General features: G+C 43.4%; 1 protein-coding gene across 4 annotated transcripts in view; it reads right to left on the bottom strand.

Moving 5' to 3' along the window:
• dnai4 (dynein axonemal intermediate chain 4) overlaps positions 1-16,886 on the bottom strand; it is a 189,137-nt gene that overhangs the window by 27,004 nt on the left and 145,247 nt on the right. For all 4 annotated transcript variants that reach the window (XM_078561279.1, XM_078561280.1, XM_078561278.1 and 1 more), the window contains 2 exons: positions 13,727-13,851; positions 1,413-1,511 (listed from right to left, as the gene is read on the bottom strand). In XM_078561279.1, coding sequence (XP_078417405.1) covers positions 1,413-1,511; positions 13,727-13,851 — 224 coding nt within the window. The remainder of the gene's footprint in view (positions 1-1,412; positions 1,512-13,726; positions 13,852-16,886) is intronic.

Below are 16,886 nucleotides of genomic sequence, written 5' to 3'. Positions count from 1 at the left end.
CCTGCCATAAATTCATCTGCTGCTGTTCATTTAGAAGTGGAATCTGAACATTATTGTCATTTACACAGAATTCTAGATTGACATAAACCACATGAAAAAAGCATGCAGTATTAACAACAGAATGAAGGTATCCAGGAGGGAAAACAAGACTGCTGACAATACTAGTGAATGACAGCTTGTTTCCAGTTAGCTACCGTTGGTTCCAGTTATGTTCAGTTTCCTGCCCTCCCACACCAGCATGAGGCCACAATCATTGTAACCATCAGACCTTGTTGGAATGGTGCTGTTACACTTCCTGCCTGTTCTGGCTAAAGGTAGGAGTGATGTAATTGATTGTCTCAGGATATAAAAGGCATCCCCTTAGACACCAGTCAGCATTCAGGCAAGTGTGATAAAGGGGAATTCCAGCTGAGTGTTGTGGTAGTGAGGATGGCTGACCTAAACTTTCCTTTTGGGGTGCAGAGCACAGCACTCCTGTCACCCTTTTTGAATGGGACCATGTAAGCAACGTATTTATTAATTTAATCATTAGTAGAGCTAAGTTTTTTTTCAGTTCATTCATGGGATGTGGGCATCACTGGCTAGACTAGCTTTTATTGCCCATCCCTAATTACCCTTAACAAGGTGGTGGTGAGCTGCCTTCTTGAACCACTGCAATCAATGTGGTGTAGATACACCCACAGTGCTGTTAGGGAGGGAGTTCCAGGATTTTAACCCAGCAACAATGAAGGAAGGGCGATATATTTCCAAGTCAGGATGGTGAGTGGCTTGGAGGGAAACTTCCAAGTGGTGGTGATCCTATGTGTCTGCTGCGCTTGTCCTTCTAGATGTTAGAAGTCGTGGGTTTGGAAGGTGCTGTCTAAGGTGGCTTGGTGAGTTCCTGCAGTGCATCTTGTAGATGCTGCCACTGTGCGTCAGTGGTGGAGTGAGTGAATGTTTATGGATGGGGTGCCAATCAAGTGGGCTGCTTTGTCCTGGATGGTGTCAAACTTCTTGAATGTTGTTGGAAATGCACTCATCCAGGCAAGTGGAGAGTATTCCATCACACTCCTGACTTGTGCCTTGTAGATGGTGGACAGGCTTTGTGGAGTCAGGAACTGAGTAACTTGCTGCAGAATTCCAAGCCTCTAACCTGCTCTTGTAGTCACAGTATTTAGGTGGCTAGACCAATTCAGTTTCTGGTCAATGGTAACGCCCAGGATGTTGATAGTGGGAGATTCAGTGATGGTAACGCCATTGAATGTCAAGGGGCGATGGTTAGATTCTCTCTCGTTGGAGATGGTCATTGCTGGCACTTAAGTGGCACACGTGTCACTTGCCACTTGTCAGCCCAAGCCTGGATATTGTCCAGGTCTTGCTGGATTTGGACATGGGCTGCTTTAGTTGAAGTTTGTATTTCAATTATCACATACCTTGTGGACTCCATAGGTTTCTAGGAACTGTTCATTATAGGAGCATGAACATTTATGAATATAGCCCTCTTCTGTGCCAGCCAGGTAAATATTAGCTTCCTGCCATAAATCAGAGCATCAAGTTCAAGAGTCACATAATGAAATAGAATACAATTTACAGAGTTATACATTGGATAACTAACCTAGCAAACTTGGGTGAACATTGACTCAAAAATTCTTCAGTGCTGGTTTTAATCCTTAAACTTTTCTCTATAGGTCATGCACAATCTATATCTGAGAAGCTGGGCAGGCAGCTTGCTGTAATTAAACCTCTACAAAGTTGTCAAGAAGCAGATATTGCAACCTTGAAATGGCACTTTCTTTCCTTGCAAGGAAGCGCTTTGCCACTGATAGACTCTTAGGAGCGTGAAGAGGTGGGACTCTCGCATAACCTGACCTTGTGATACAGCAGCCAAAAGAATTCAAGGTTAGAAGATTTCAAAGGCCCAAAAATTTAAAAATCACCCCACTTGTAATTTCAGTTGACACGGAGACACAAAGAAGAAAATATCTTTTAAAAAAGACTAAACATAAACAATATATTATAAAAAGGTAACTGTATTTCTGGTAACATCCTGAGTAATGTTGCTTAAAACAGCAAGAGGTGAACTTCCTCTTAGTGCATTTAATGGATAATGTTTCATCTTGCGTTCGGGTCTTGGTTGGGGTTTCTTTAGAGTTTTCCCATTAATCTAGGAATACAACCATAGACTGTTATTCATAAAAACATTCTTGTTTATTTACAGATCTACGTATATCTCAGTACTCTTACAAGCGGTTGTACTTCTGCTTCCCACCAGATCTCTGTTACTTAATCATGTGATATTGCATCATAGTTACATCAGTATCAGGTGCTCCTGATGGTAATCCTTTACTCTACATCTCCTTGCAAGTCTTTATCCCAACCATATACATACACCTACAACCAGCCCCAAAGTCTCAGACTTCAAAGGGTTAGTCTTTGAGATGCCTCGACCAATCTCCCTGATCTGGTCCTGATTTCATTTTGAGATTGAGGACAAATTGTACTCTTATCTTTCAATAGGAGTGTCTTCCACCTGGGTAGTAGCAGAGTTTCTGCTTGTTTCTGGTTCCTTGTCTCCATCCAGATCTAAATAATATGTCCAAAGTTCAATTGGTTTCCTTCTCAATGATATCAAGGCTCATCGGTTTTCCCTGATTCCTCTCAATCCTATAAGATCTCGGTTGTGGAGCTCTTTCTATTTCAGCACCTTTTTGTTGATCTTGTATCACTTTCAAGTCTCATGCCCTGTGCCTTATGTTGAAATTGAGAGCTTGACTATCTCTTTGTTGCTCCTCACGATTCCTAACTCTCTCATGATCTTCTGAGGTAATGTTAGGTTGTAGTTTTTATTGTAGAGCTGGGAGTTGTGATCGCAGCCATCTTCCCATCAATAGTTTTGATAGCGAGGACCCGTTTTTTAGTGGTGAGGCTCTGTAGTTAAGAAGGGCTAAGTTAATATCTTTGTTCTCTTTCATTGATTCCTTGATTGTTCAAACTCCTCGTTGTGCTCCTCCGTTCGACTGAGGATATCTAGGTGAACTAGTCACATGCATGAAGCCATATTCCTGCGCAAAGTTGTAGAATAGATCATTAGCAAACTGGGGGCCATTCTCTGACACCACAAAGTCTGGAATGCCATGTGTTTTCAGTGATGTAATGACTGTGTCCCACAGTGATGTTGTGTAATCTAATCACTTCAAACAATCTGGAGCAGTAATCAATCAGTGATGAAAGCTTTGCCTTTAAACTCAAATAAATTCATTCCCAGGCACTCCCACGGCCTTGACAAAAAGGTGCCAGTGGTTCGCTCTGCTGTTGGCTATTCACTGCACACTTAAGGCCACCAGACTGACTTCTGGGCTCTTGCTGTGCATTTCACTATCCCCAGGTGACCTTGGTGGATTTTGTGGAGTCTGACTAATGAAAGTGTATTTGGGATGATTAGTCTGTCATTTAAAAACTAAAAAGTCATCAATGATTGTAAGATGTTTTCTCTGCTTGAAGTATTTGCAAAGCATTGGGGTGTTAGGAGTGTACTCTGGCCATCTGTTCTGGCAATACTCTTTTGTTTTGTTGCACTCATCCAGCACGGCTTAATCTCTTGCACTCTTTGCTCAGTGGCTGGTAAGTGTTTGTTAATGAGCGAAGTATATACTTCCACATCATCAATAAGATTTAAATCTTCCAATTTTACTCCTTCCACTGGAATTCTTGACAATGCATCTGTTGTTGTCAGGTACTTCCCTTGAATGTACTCAGTAATTTAACTATATCTCATGAGTCTCAGTCTAAAACAGGCTTGCTTGTCCAACCTTTTTGGGTGGTGGAGTGGCCACATTTCAATATTTTTTTCATTCAAGGGGCCAATGAGCAAATTTCAGCAATATAAGGCTTGGCACACTATTAAACATGATTTTTTAAAGAAATATCAAAGCAATAGATTGGACTGGTCAGGTGGGCAGAGCAGTGGCAAATGGAATTCAACCTGGAAAAGTGTGAGGTAATTGGGGAGGGCTAACAAGGCAAGGGATTACACTATGATAAGACCCTGGAAACTACTGAAGATCAGAGAGACCTTGGTGTGCATATCACAGATCCCTGAGGGTAGCAGGGAAGGAAGATAAGGTGGTTAAAAAGGCATATGGGAAACTTGCCTTTATTAGCCGAAGTATAGAATACAAGAGCAGGGAGATTATTCTAGAATTATATAAAACGCTGGTTAGGCCACAACTGGAGCATTGCGTGCAGTTCTGGTCACCACATTATAGGAAGGATGTGATTGCACTGGAGAGGATACAGAGGAGACTTACCAGGATGCTACCTGGGCTGGAGGGTCTGAGCTATGAGGAAAGATTGGATAGGTTGGGGTTGGTTTCCTTGGAGCAGCGAAGGTTGAGAAGGGACCTGATAGATTTATTTCATGTGAATTTAAATTCCCCAGCTGCTGTGGTGGGATTTGAACTCATGACTCTGGCTGATTAGTCCAGGCCCCAGGATTACTAGTCCAGTAACATAACCACTATGCTATAGTTCCCGAATTTAGGGACCTGATAGAGGTGTATAAGATTATGAGGGGCATAGATAGGGTGGATAGGAAGGCACTTTTTCCATTAGTAGAGGGGTCAATAACCAGGGGCTATAGATTTAGGTAAGAAGTAGAAGGATCAAGAATAAGAGGGCACAGATTTAAGGTAATTAGCTAAAGAAGCAATGGCGACATGAGGTAAAATATTTTCATGCAGCAACTGGTTAGGATCTGGAATGCAGTGCCTGAGCGTGTGCTGGAAGCAGGTTCAATCAAGGCATTCAAAAAGGAATTTTGTTAACTGAAAAGAAAGAATGTGCAGTTCTATGGGAAGAAGGCAAGGAAGTGGCTGGGCTGGAACAATTCTGTGATTCTGTGACAAAAACAAAAATACCTGGAAAAACTCAGCAGGTCTGGCAGCATCTGTGGAGAGGAGCACAGTTAACGTTTCGAGTCCGAATGACCCTTCAACAGAACTAAGTAAAAATAGAAAAGAGGTAAAATATAAGTTGGTGGGGGAGGGGTGGACACAAGAAGAGCTGGATAGAGGGCCAGTGATAGGTGGAGATAACCAAAAGATGTCACAGACAAAAGGGACAAAGAGGTGTTGAAGGTGGTGATATTATCTAAAGGAATGTGCTAATTAAGGGTAGAAAGCAGGACGAGCAAGGTACAGATAGCCCTTGTGGGGGTGGGGTGGGGGGAAGGGATCGAAATAGGCTAAAAGATAGAGATAAAACAATGGATGGAAATACACTTAAAAATAATGGAAATAGGTGGGAAAAGAAAAATCTATATAAATTTTTGGAAAAAACAAAAAGGAGGGGGAAAATCGGAAAGTGGGTGGGGATGGAGGAGAGAGTTCATGATCTAAAATTGTTGAACTCAATATTCAGTCCGGAAGGTTGTAAAGTGCCTAGTCAGAAGATGAGGTGCTGTTCCTCCAGTTTGCGTTTAGCTTCACTGGAACAATGCAGCAAGCCAAGGACGGACATGTGGGCATGAGAGCAGGGTGGAGTGTTGAAATGGCAAGTGACAGGGAGGTCTGGGTAATGCTTGCGGACAGACCGAAGGTGTTCTGCAAAGCGGTCACCCAGTCTGTGTTTGGTCTCTCCAATGTAGAGGAAACCGCATTGGGAGCAACGAATGCAGTAGACTAAACTGAGGGAAGTGCAAGTGAAATGCTGCTTCATTTGAAAGGAGTGTTTGGGCCCTTGGACGGTGAGGAGAGGGAAAGTAAAGGGGCAGGTGTTGCACCTTCTGCGGTTGCATGGAAAGGTGCTGTGGGAGGGGGTTGAGGTGTAGGGAGAGATGGAGGAGTGGACCAGGGTGTCCTGGAGGGAATGATCCTTGCAGAATGCCGCCGGGGTGGGTGAAGGGAAGATGTGTTTGGTGGTGGCATCATGCGGGAGTTGGCGGAAATGGCGGAGGATGATCCTTTGAATGCAGAGGCTGGTGGGCTGATAAGTGAGGACAAGGGGGACCCTATTATGTTTCTGGGAGGGAGAAGAAGGTGTGAGGGCAGATGCGTGGGAGATGGGCCGGACAAGGTTGAGGGCCCTGCCAACCACCGTGGGTGGAAAACCTCGGTTAAGGAAGAAGGAGGACATGTCAGAGGAACTGTTTTTGAAAGTGGCATCATCAGAACAGATGCGATGGAGGCGAAGGAACTGAGAGAATGGGATGGAATCCTTACAGGAAGCGGGGTGTGAGGAGCTGTTTCTGTTGAAGGGTCATTCGGACTCGAAACGTTAACTGTGCTCCTCTCCACAGATGCTGCCAGACCTGCTGAGTTTTTCCAGGTATTTTTGTTTTTGTTTTGGATTTCCAGCATCCGCAGTTTTTTGCTTTTATCTTGTGATATTGATCTAATTCCAGGAGATGGCACAATTTATCTACAGCTTCCCTTGAGGTGCAAAACAGACAGCCAATTTTCTCCATAGACTACTCACCGATGTAGATTGGGTTCTAGTGCTTTTCCTTAAATTGCTCCGCCTTCAAGTCTCGTAAAATGAGAACTGCTGGTGGACCCTTGGTGATGTAGGCACTGAACCAGCCAAATCCCTGCATAAAATGTCTCCTGCTCTTCTCTGTGCTGAACTTCTGCCAACTGTATTATCTAGAGACCAACTTCATTGGGAGTATTATTTAAATTATCACAATGATGTGACTTGTGCATGAGTGATATTAATCTATAATTTCACGGGCTGAACAAACATATACTGAACTGTTTAAAAAGGACCTTTTTTAAAGACAAGAAAAGGCACTGACTAAAGATGGCTGCCACATCACCTGATGTCTGATATTGCAATTTGGCCAGCTTCTGGAAAGTCCTTATGTGAATTACTATTCAGACGTGCCCAGATACCCTCATGGAATTTCACACCTGAGGATGTCAAAAACTACTTCAGATGGATTTATTGAAAAATGTACTGGACTTACATTTATATTTCTATAAGGCTACCTCTCCAGCGGAGACAGAAAATCTGCTAGGATAATAGTTACATGAAAGATGTTTTCCTATCTCACCAAGATTAATAATGACTCACTCAAGGAGTTAATAGCTGGGACATTACAGAATATACACACACCTCTGGCCATGAAAAGAAAGCACCATCAGTTCAGACATCAGGTAAACAAACACCTTCTGAAATTATTATGGGGAGAGAGTCATGTAACTGAAGTAACAATTTTGAAATCTCTTTAATACAAGCTGCTAAAGACAGAAGCAGTGAGTAATCTGGAAAAGCTGCCTATGAAGCAGTAAGGAGTCCCTTCTCTCCTCTCCTAAATTAAGACCCTATCTCTTACAGTTTAAAAATCCAGCAGAGATAGCGAATTTTCCATTGAAAGGAACCTCAGGTGCAAGACTTCAAAGCTGGAAGAGACGGATTATGGGTTAAAAATAAATTGTCTCCAGCAATTGCAGTCACATGGGCTTCAACTCCACTCCTGGAATCTAAAGGAACTTGGAAAAATTTCTGCTGCAGCCACAGTGACCAGCCAAGGACTCAAACTGTGAACTCTCAAAGTTTTTTTGTCTTTCATCATTGAACTGTAATTTGGCTAAGAAAATAACAACTACAGTATAATTTGTAAATTTTGCATGCTTATGTATGTGTGAATGTGGGTCACAAAAGTTTGAGAAGCATGGGTTTACCTTTAACTCAATCAAACCTCAAGAAAGCCTGTCAGACTTGTTCTTTATTTGCACTCAGTACCTAACCAGTACCAGACACTGAGCAAAATTCCTTCATTCTTCCAAATCACAAGAAAACCTGTTTACAGTCTTGGAATGGTAGGACAGAGCAGTCATATTTAACCCCTCCTTATGTGGCCGTAACAGAAAGTAGATGCAAAGGGATATGTGAGAAAACTTGCACATCCATCCTTAATTGATACATATTAATTGTGTTCAAAACAGAGTCTAACTTCAGGTTTGTGTGTGAATTTGTGTTAAACCAAATTATTCCCCAGATTAACACAAATTATGTAATACATGCATGTGCATTAGTTCTAAAGCACAGAAAAATCCAATTGCCCCCATGTCAGCTTTAAGGGATTGCCAAGGCTGAAAGTGTCTGCATAGGAATTAACATTAATGTAGGCCACTTACTTACAGCTCCACAACAATGCCTGCCCCCATCCCTATCTCAGCCCATCACTGTTGGAACCCTCTGTCACTTCTAGACTCAGCTATTCTGATGCTTTCCATCCTGCAAAAACTCCAATTTGATCCAAAGTCTGCCACACCCAGACTGTTTATCCATTAGTTCCTCATCATTACCCCCTCCTTATTGACCTACACTGGCTCCAATCACTAGTTTTCATGTATAAGTCTCTCTGTGGCTTGTCCCACCTGATCTCTGCAATTCTTACCAGCCCTTTATCCCCTCCCAAATACTCTGTTCTGCTGACCACACCTTTTGAATATCTCCCTCCAACTCACGATGTGGCAGAGCCCTATGCTTTGGTACTCCATGTCCAAACCTCTCTCCTCTGCTAAAAACCTCTAGAAATCCATGATTGAGCATCAGTCATCCTTCCAAATCTCTTCCTCTTTGGCTTGCTATCTGTTTTCATTAGACCTATTTGTGACACACTTTGGGAAGTCTTTTACATTAAGGATGTTTTAGGAATATAATTTATTGTAATTACATCCTTTTAAAGTTATTTCATCTCCCCTTTCTTGATTTCTACATGCCACACATCAATTGTTACCAAGATATTGTGAATTGTGGGCCAGGTGCTGAGACAATGCACTCAGAAATTGACTGTTAGGTGTTTCATGACAGCAACATGGAGTATCTTTCAGTTTTAGTTAACTAGGCCAAATACTTCTCTTTGTGCTGTAAACAATATCCCCTACTTGCAGCCATAGGTGGGTGCCAGGAACTGTGCAGACATAACTTTCCCTTGAATTTTCCCTTCCTAATGCTGGGAGATGTCACAGAAGCTGCTTGTGACTTTTAAATGGCTCAGCACAATCATGCTACTAATAAAATATTTTTAAAATTTATTTTATAAAGGGAGATTTTAAAAAAAAACAAAAATATTAGTCATCCCCATTGCACTGTCATTTATGGACGGGTAACTAGTGGCCGCAACTCCATGGGCAGAATATTACGCTCAGCGTGCGGGTGCACACCCGAGCATAAAATGATGCGAGATGACGTCGGGTGTGCGTCCCGATGTCATCGTGCAGTCTTGCGATATTTCCATTAACAATCTAATTAAATTCAAATTTACGCTCCCCGTCCAACCAAACAGTTGGTAGGCAGATGTTACATTTTTTAGGAAGCCTCATCCACAAGCGGGATGAGGTTTCCGAAAGCAAATAAACATTAAATAAAAACTTTATTTTTGAATTAAAAACATGTCCCAGCTCATGTGACAGTCATATAAGGGGACATGTTTTATTAAATTTTTATTCTCTTCATTTTTTTTACACAGCGCTTCAATCTCCCTGAGGCAGCTCCGTGCCTCGGAGATTGAAGCAATCATTCTTGCACATGCGCGAACTGTATTCTAGGCTCGGCTCTCACTCCTCCCCCCACCCACACAGGCAGCGCTCAGCGCTGCTGCTCAAGGCCCACCTGCGTGAAATCGTGGTGCAGAGCCAAGCGCAGGCGGCAGTCAGCTTCCCCACTGCCCCTGCCGAGCACCCCCACCAAGGGCAAAATCCTGCTCCATATTTCTTCTGATTTTACTCTGTTTCCATGGGCAGGATTTTGTCCTTGGCGGGGGTGCTCGGCGGGGGCGGTGGGGAAGCCGACTACCGCTCGCAACCAGCTCTGCACCATGATTTCACACAGGCAGGCCAATTAAGGCCCGCCCTGTGTGGATCTTGAGTGGGCAAGGGGAGGAGGGAGAACTGGGCCTAGCGCACAGTTCGTGCATGCGCGAGAAAGACCGCTTCAATCTCCCTGAGGCATGGAACGAAATATCACGAGATTGCATGCCCGATGTCATCGCGCGTCATTTTACACCCTGGCGTGTCAGGCGTGCGTGATATTCTGCTCCATAAGTATATTGGGTCAGGAACTCTGCATGTCCATTCACTGGGCTCCTGATCCCATCTGACTTGCTGGCGTTAGGTGATGGAAAACAGAGGGTCCAATAACAAAAACAAAAATAGTTGGAAAAACTCAGCAGGTCTGACAGCATCTGCGGAGAGGAACATAGTTAACGTTTCGAGTCCGTATGACTCTTCATCAGAACCAATAATGTTGGTGTCACAGAGGCTCACTTTTAGGTAGATGAGGAAGGATGGGTAATCAGGCCTCAGGCCAGGAGGTGGGTAATTATTGGCTGGAGGGAATAACTGTTAGCTAAGATGTGGATGATCGTTGTATGAAAGGAAGGTAGCATTTGCCAGAGGGGGCATAGCGATGGCCAGAGTGGAGGTAGAAATGGCCAGAGGGAGACAGCGTTGGCCAGAGGGGAAATAGCATTGGTCAGAGGGAGATAGCATTGGCGGGAGGTAGGATAGCATTGGCCTTCCTTCAGATTTGCAGCACAGCTGAGGCACCCACCTCAAATGGAGAAAAGAAAATTGCTGCAGAGCCTTAACATAGTGCCAGTTGAAAATTAAAAAATATGTTGCCAAAGTTTTTGACATTGACAATTTCTCATTTGTCATTTGCCTTGCAGTTAACTGCTGTAAAAAAAAAAAATCAGGCATTTAAAATTAAATCACTTCTGAGGCCCTTAATGTTGCTGCGTGCCAGGGATGTATCAGTGTCCCCTGTGTTCAGTGTTGTAATGGCATAATTGGCAGGAAATGTATTATACAACTATTTCTTGTATTTGTATGGCATCATAATACAGCAGCCAATATGTGATTGGGCCTATAGAAACACAGAAAATAGGAGCAGGAGTAGGTCATTCGGCCCTTTGAGCCTGCTCCGCCATTCAATATCATCATGGCTGATCCTCTATCTCAATGCCATACTCCCGCTCTCTCCCTGTACTCCTTGACGCCTTTAGTCTAGAAATCTAACTATTTCCTTCTTAAATATATTCAGTGACTTGGCCTCCACAGCCCTCTGTGTTAGAGAATTCCATAGATTCACCGCCCTCTGAGTGAAGAAGTTTCTCCTCATCTCAGTCCTAAATGGCCTACCCCGTATCCTGAGACTGTGACCCCTTGTTCTAGGCCCCCCTGGCTGGGAGAAACATCATCCCTGCATCCAGTTTGTCCAGGCTTGTCAGAATTTTATACATTTCAATGAGATCCCCTCTCATTCTTCTAAACTCCAGTGAACTCCAGGCCTAGTTAACCCAATCTCCCCTCATACGACAAATTCTGCCATCCCAGGAATCAATCTGGTGAAACTTCGCTGCACTCCCTCTATGGCAAGTATATCCTTTCTTAGGGAAGGAGACCAAAACTTCACACAATACTCCAGGTGTGGTCTCACCAAGGCCCTGTACAGCTGCAGTAAGATATCCTTGCTACTGTACTCAAATCCTCTTGCAATGAGGGCCAACAAACTATTTGCCTTCTTAATTGCTTGCTGCACCTGCTTGCTTTCAGTGATTGGTGTACAAGGACACCCAGGTCCCTCTGTACATCAACGTTTTCCAATCTATCACCATTTAAATAATACTCTGCCATTCTGTTTTTCCTACCAAAGTGGATAACTTCACACTTGTATGCATTATACTGTATCTGCCTTGTATTTGCTCATTCAACTTGTCTAAATCGCCTTGAAGCCTCTTAACATCCTCCTCACCACTCACATTCTCACCAAGTTTCAAGTCGTGAGCAAATTTGGAAATATTCCATTTGGTTCCCTCATCCAAATCATTGATACATGTTGTGAATAGCTGGGGCCCAAGTACTGACCCCTGTGGTACCCCACTACTGCCACTCTGATAAAGACCCATTTATTCCTACTCTGTTTCCCGTCTGCTAACCAATTCTCAATCCATGCCCCAATCCCATGTGCTTTAATTATGCCCACTAACGTTTTGTGTGGGATTTTATCAAAAGCTTTCTGAAAATTCAAATACACCACATCCACTGGTTCTCCCTTACCTATTTTGCTAGTTACACCCTCAACAAACTCTAGTAGGTTTATCAAACATGATTTCCCGTTCATAAATCCATGTTGACTTTGTCTAATCCCGTTGATATTCTCTAAGTGTCCTGTTATCATATCCTTTATAATAGACTCTAGCATTTTCCCTACTCCTGGTGTTAGGCTAAACGGCCTAGAATTCCCTGTTTTCTCCCTCCTTCCTTTTTTAAATAGTGGGGTTACATTTGCCACCCTCCAATCTGCCGGGACTGTTCCAGAATCTACAGAATTTTGGAAGATGGCAACAAACGCATCCACTATTTCCATGGCCACCTCCTTTAAAACCTTGGGACGTAAGGATTTATCGGCTTTCAGTCCCATTAATTTCTCCAGCACTCTTTTTTTAGTATTACTAATTTCCTTCAATTACTCCTTCTCACTAGGCCCTTGGTTCCCTGGCATTTCAGGGAAGTTATTTGTGTCTTCCTCCATGAAGACAGAACTAAAGTAGTTGTTTCATTGCTCTGCCATTTCCTTGTTCTCTATTATAAATTCTCCCTTTTCGGTCTGTAAGGGACCTACATGTGTCTTCACTAATCTTTCTCTTTTTACATACTTATAGAAGCTTTTAGAGTCTGCTTTTATGTTCCTTGCAAGTTTACTCTTCTAATATATTTTTCCCCTCTTAACCAATCTCTTGGTCCTCCTTTGCTGAATTCTAAACTGCTCCCAATCCTCAGGCTTGCCATTTGTTCTAGCAACTTTATATGCCTCCTCTTTGGATTTCTTTTCTCAACCATGGTTGAGCTGCTTTTCCTGTTGCATTTTTGCACCAGAAAGGAATGTATAACTGTTGCAATGCATACAGAAAATGAAAGGATCATCTCCTTCTCTCTTCAAGGAGCTCCCTCACTCACCACACTTCAACTTAGGCACACTAATGCAGCCCAAAGCAGCACTGTAGATGGCCTGCTTTTATGCTCTCTGAATTGAGCTCCTAAAAACCTGTTTATGCCAGTTATTTAATTAACTAGCTGCAGCTAATTAACTAATAAGTGTCTGTTCACATTTCTAATGCAAATTTTACTGAGTGGAAAGAGGACAGGGAAGATCTTCCCCCATCTGCTCAGGGGTGTAGTTTTCTGTTGTAACCTGAAAATAATTTCAGTCCATATGTACATAAAGCATTTAAATACTTATTGGTGAAAGGAAATTAGCCACAAATAATACAAACAGCAAACTAGGGCACAGATTATATAAAATAGGTACATAATTATTTTAATTTCTTACGTTCTATTGTTTGCAGACATAGCCCTATGATTTTTTCCTCACTTCTCTGAAGGCACTGACTAGCACTGCGGTACTGCACTACAGACACTGGCAAGGTCTACCATATCAGCCAAGTGGCTATCCACCTGTATGCCTTGATGTTGAGTGATGGCTGGCTATTGCAATTTGAAAAGTAACAGCTGAACCGTTTCCTGTCCTCACCCCAATGTCTACACTCACACTCAGTTTGCAGTGGGATTCAATGAACAATAATAAGGAATTGGAATTGTGGCCAATTTCCCTAACAAATGAACTAGGACACTAATAGTTCATAATTTGCAGTCTTGCATAGCAACATATAATGCAACTGATCAAGAAACCCAAAAGAATAGTTCAGAGCAACTGGCAACACAAATTTCATTAAACATACCTTTGGGTGGAAGGAAAAACACATTCCTGGCGCTTGGCGAGAAATGGAGGCCTCACTCTTCTTTTCTTTATCAGTTGCCATTTTCCTGGAAGTCTGCATTCCTGTTTGTTTTATCCTCATTAAATCTGTACAACAAAAAGAATATAAAATTATCAGGAAAGGTTGGCATAGTGGTTATGATACTTGACTGGTGATCCAGAGGCCTGGGCTTTTGCTTTGGAGACATGATTTCGAATCTCTAACTGCAGCTGGGGAATTAAAATTCATTTAGTAAACAGCTAGTTCTAGTACTAGTGCCTATGAAAGCACCAGATTGTTGTAAAATCCAATCTGGGGCATAATGTCCTTTAGAGAAGGAAATCTGGCATCTTTTACATGGTCCGGCCTATATGTGAATGCAGACCTATAGCAACATGATTGACTCTTAACTGCCCTCTGAAATGGTCTAGCAAACCACTGTTATATTAAACTGCTACAAAAAACTCTAGTAAAACAGGACAGACCATCAGCATCGACAGAGGCATTAGCCTAGCCAATGCTGAGATGTGCCAAAATTGAGAGCTATCCCACAGACTAGTCAAACAATAGCCTGACATTGTCATATCCACAGAATCATATCTTAGAGCCAATTTCCCAGACATCTCCATCACTGGGTGTGTTCCATCAGAGATGGCATCACAATAGTGTACAGTGAGGAGCCCTCAACATTCACCCTTGACTCTAAGTAGTCTCATGGCAATAGGCCAAACATGGGCAAGGAAACTGATCGCAACAACCTAATACACTTCCTCAACTGATCAATCAGTACACATCCATGTTGAATATTATTTGGAAGAAGCACTGAGGTTAACAAGGGCATAGGTTGTACTCTGGGTGGAGACTTCAATGTCCATCACCAAGAGTAGCTTGATACCAAGTTGGCCGCATTCTGAAGGACATATCTGCCAGCCCGGGCTTACAAAAGGTGGTGAGAGAACTAACATGAGGAAAACATCTACTTGACCCTGTTTCTTCAATCTACCTATTGCAGATGCACCTATCCATGACTGTATCAGTAGGAGGGATCACTGCACAGAGCTTGTGGAGATCAAGTCCCATCTTCACACTGAGGACAGCTTCCGTCACATTGAGTGAAATTACCTTTTTTTCACAAACACAAATATTTTCCACAAACATTCAATTCCTCCACCACTAAAGTACAGTGGCAGTAGTGTGTACCATCTACAAGATGCAATACAGAAACTCACCAAGGCTCCTTAGGCAGCACCTTGAAAACCCATGACCGCTACCATCTAGAAGGACAAGATACATGGGAACACCATCACCTAGAGATTCCTCTCCAAGCCACTCACGATCCTGAGTTGGAAATATATCACCGTTCCTTCACTGTCACTGGGTCAAAATCCTGGAACTCCATCCCTAACAGTACTGTGGGTGTACTTACATCATGTGGACTGCAGTAGTTCAAGAAGGTAGCTCACCACCACTTTCTCAAGGGCAGTTAGGGATGGACAATAAATGCTGGCCCAGCCAGTGATACCCACATCCCGTAAATGAATTTTTAAAAACACCCTAAGTGGGGTAGATTCAGAACAGAAATAACAACAGAAAATGTTGGAAATACTTGACAGATTAGACAGCATCTGAGAAGAATGAAAAAGAGTTAATTATTCAAATAAGTTAGATGACCTATTCTCAGATAGGGCTTTTTTATTCGATCATGGGATGTGGGTGTCACAGGCTAGGCCAGCATTTATTGCCCAGCCCTAATCGCTCGAGAAGGTGGTGGTGAGCTGCCTTCTTGAACCGCTGCAGTCCATATGGTGGATTCTATGGCCGGCGCTTGTGCAGAGACCACAGGGAACTGTAGTTCCCAAACTCCGAGGCCTGATCTCTGATTCAAGGAAGAGCAGTCGGAGAGTGGACCTGTCAGCTGCTCGGAACCAGCCCGCGCTGATTTCGAAAGGAGAGTGAAAAAAAACACATTGTGACATCACAGGGAAGAAGCAATTTGATTGGTTGAAGAAGAAGCTAGCTGTTTGGCGAGTATCTGGTGAGTATCTAGGTTTATTCTATTCCTAAGGTTTAGAATAAAGTAGGAACTGTACTTTTCGGTAAGGATTTAAAAGTTTAACATTAAGGCATGGCAGAACAGCTCAGCCAAGCAGAATGCCCGTCCTGTGGGGAGTCATGGACACTTCTCGTGACCCAGACAAGCTCATGTGCAGGAAGTGTCACCGGCTGTATGAGTTTGAGCTCTGCGTTTCAGAGATTGAGCAGCGGCTGGAGTCACTGAGGTGCATCCGTGAGACAGAGAACTATGTGGATAGCACGTTCAGAGAGGTGGTCACACCGCAAGTTAGGGGCAAGCAAGCACATAGGGAATGGGTGATCGCCAGGCAGTCCAAGAAAAACAGGCAGGTAGTGCAGGAGTCTCCAGAGGTCCTGCTCACTAACCAGTTTTCTATTCTGGATATCGGTGAGGGCAATGGATCCTTGGAGGAGTGCAGCAAGAGCCAAGCCCATGGTACCACGGGTGGCCCAGCTGTACAGGAGGGAAGGAAGAAGGGTGGAAGGGCAGTACTGTTAGAGGATTCTTTAGTTAGGGGAGCAGAAAGGCGTTTCTGCAGCTGTCAACATGACTCCAGGATGGTTTGTTGCCTCCCTGGTGCTAGGGTCAAGGATGTCACAGAATGGCTGCAGGACATTCTTGTGGGGGAGGGTGAACAGCCAGAGGTCGTGGTCCACATTGGTACTAATGACATAGGTAGGGAGGGGGGGGGATGTGGTCCTGCAATTTAGGGAGCTAGGTAGAAAATTAGCAAGTAGGACCTCTAAAGTAGTAATCTCCGGATTACTTCCAGTGAGTATAGAAATAGGAAGATAAGACAGTTGAATGCGTTGCTGGAAAGATAGTGCAGGAGGAAGGGCTTTAGATCCCTGGGACACTGGGACTGGCTCTGGCAGAGATGGCACCTGGACAAGCCAGATGGGTTGCATCTGAACAGAGCCGGGATTGAGTTCTCTGCAGGTCGTTTTGGTAGGGCTGTTCGGGAGGGTTTAAACTAACTCAGCAGGGGTGTGGGAACCAGGAGAGAATATTAGAAAGTAATACCAGGGTGGACAGAATGTTGGGAGAGGCAGATAGCACTAAAATAGA

Source organism: Cetorhinus maximus, chromosome 17, assembly GCF_964194155.1.
Source record: "Cetorhinus maximus chromosome 17, sCetMax3.hap1.1, whole genome shotgun sequence".
NCBI lineage: Eukaryota > Metazoa > Chordata > Chondrichthyes > Lamniformes > Cetorhinidae > Cetorhinus > Cetorhinus maximus.
This window is presented reverse-complemented; position numbering and strand designations above follow the sequence as displayed.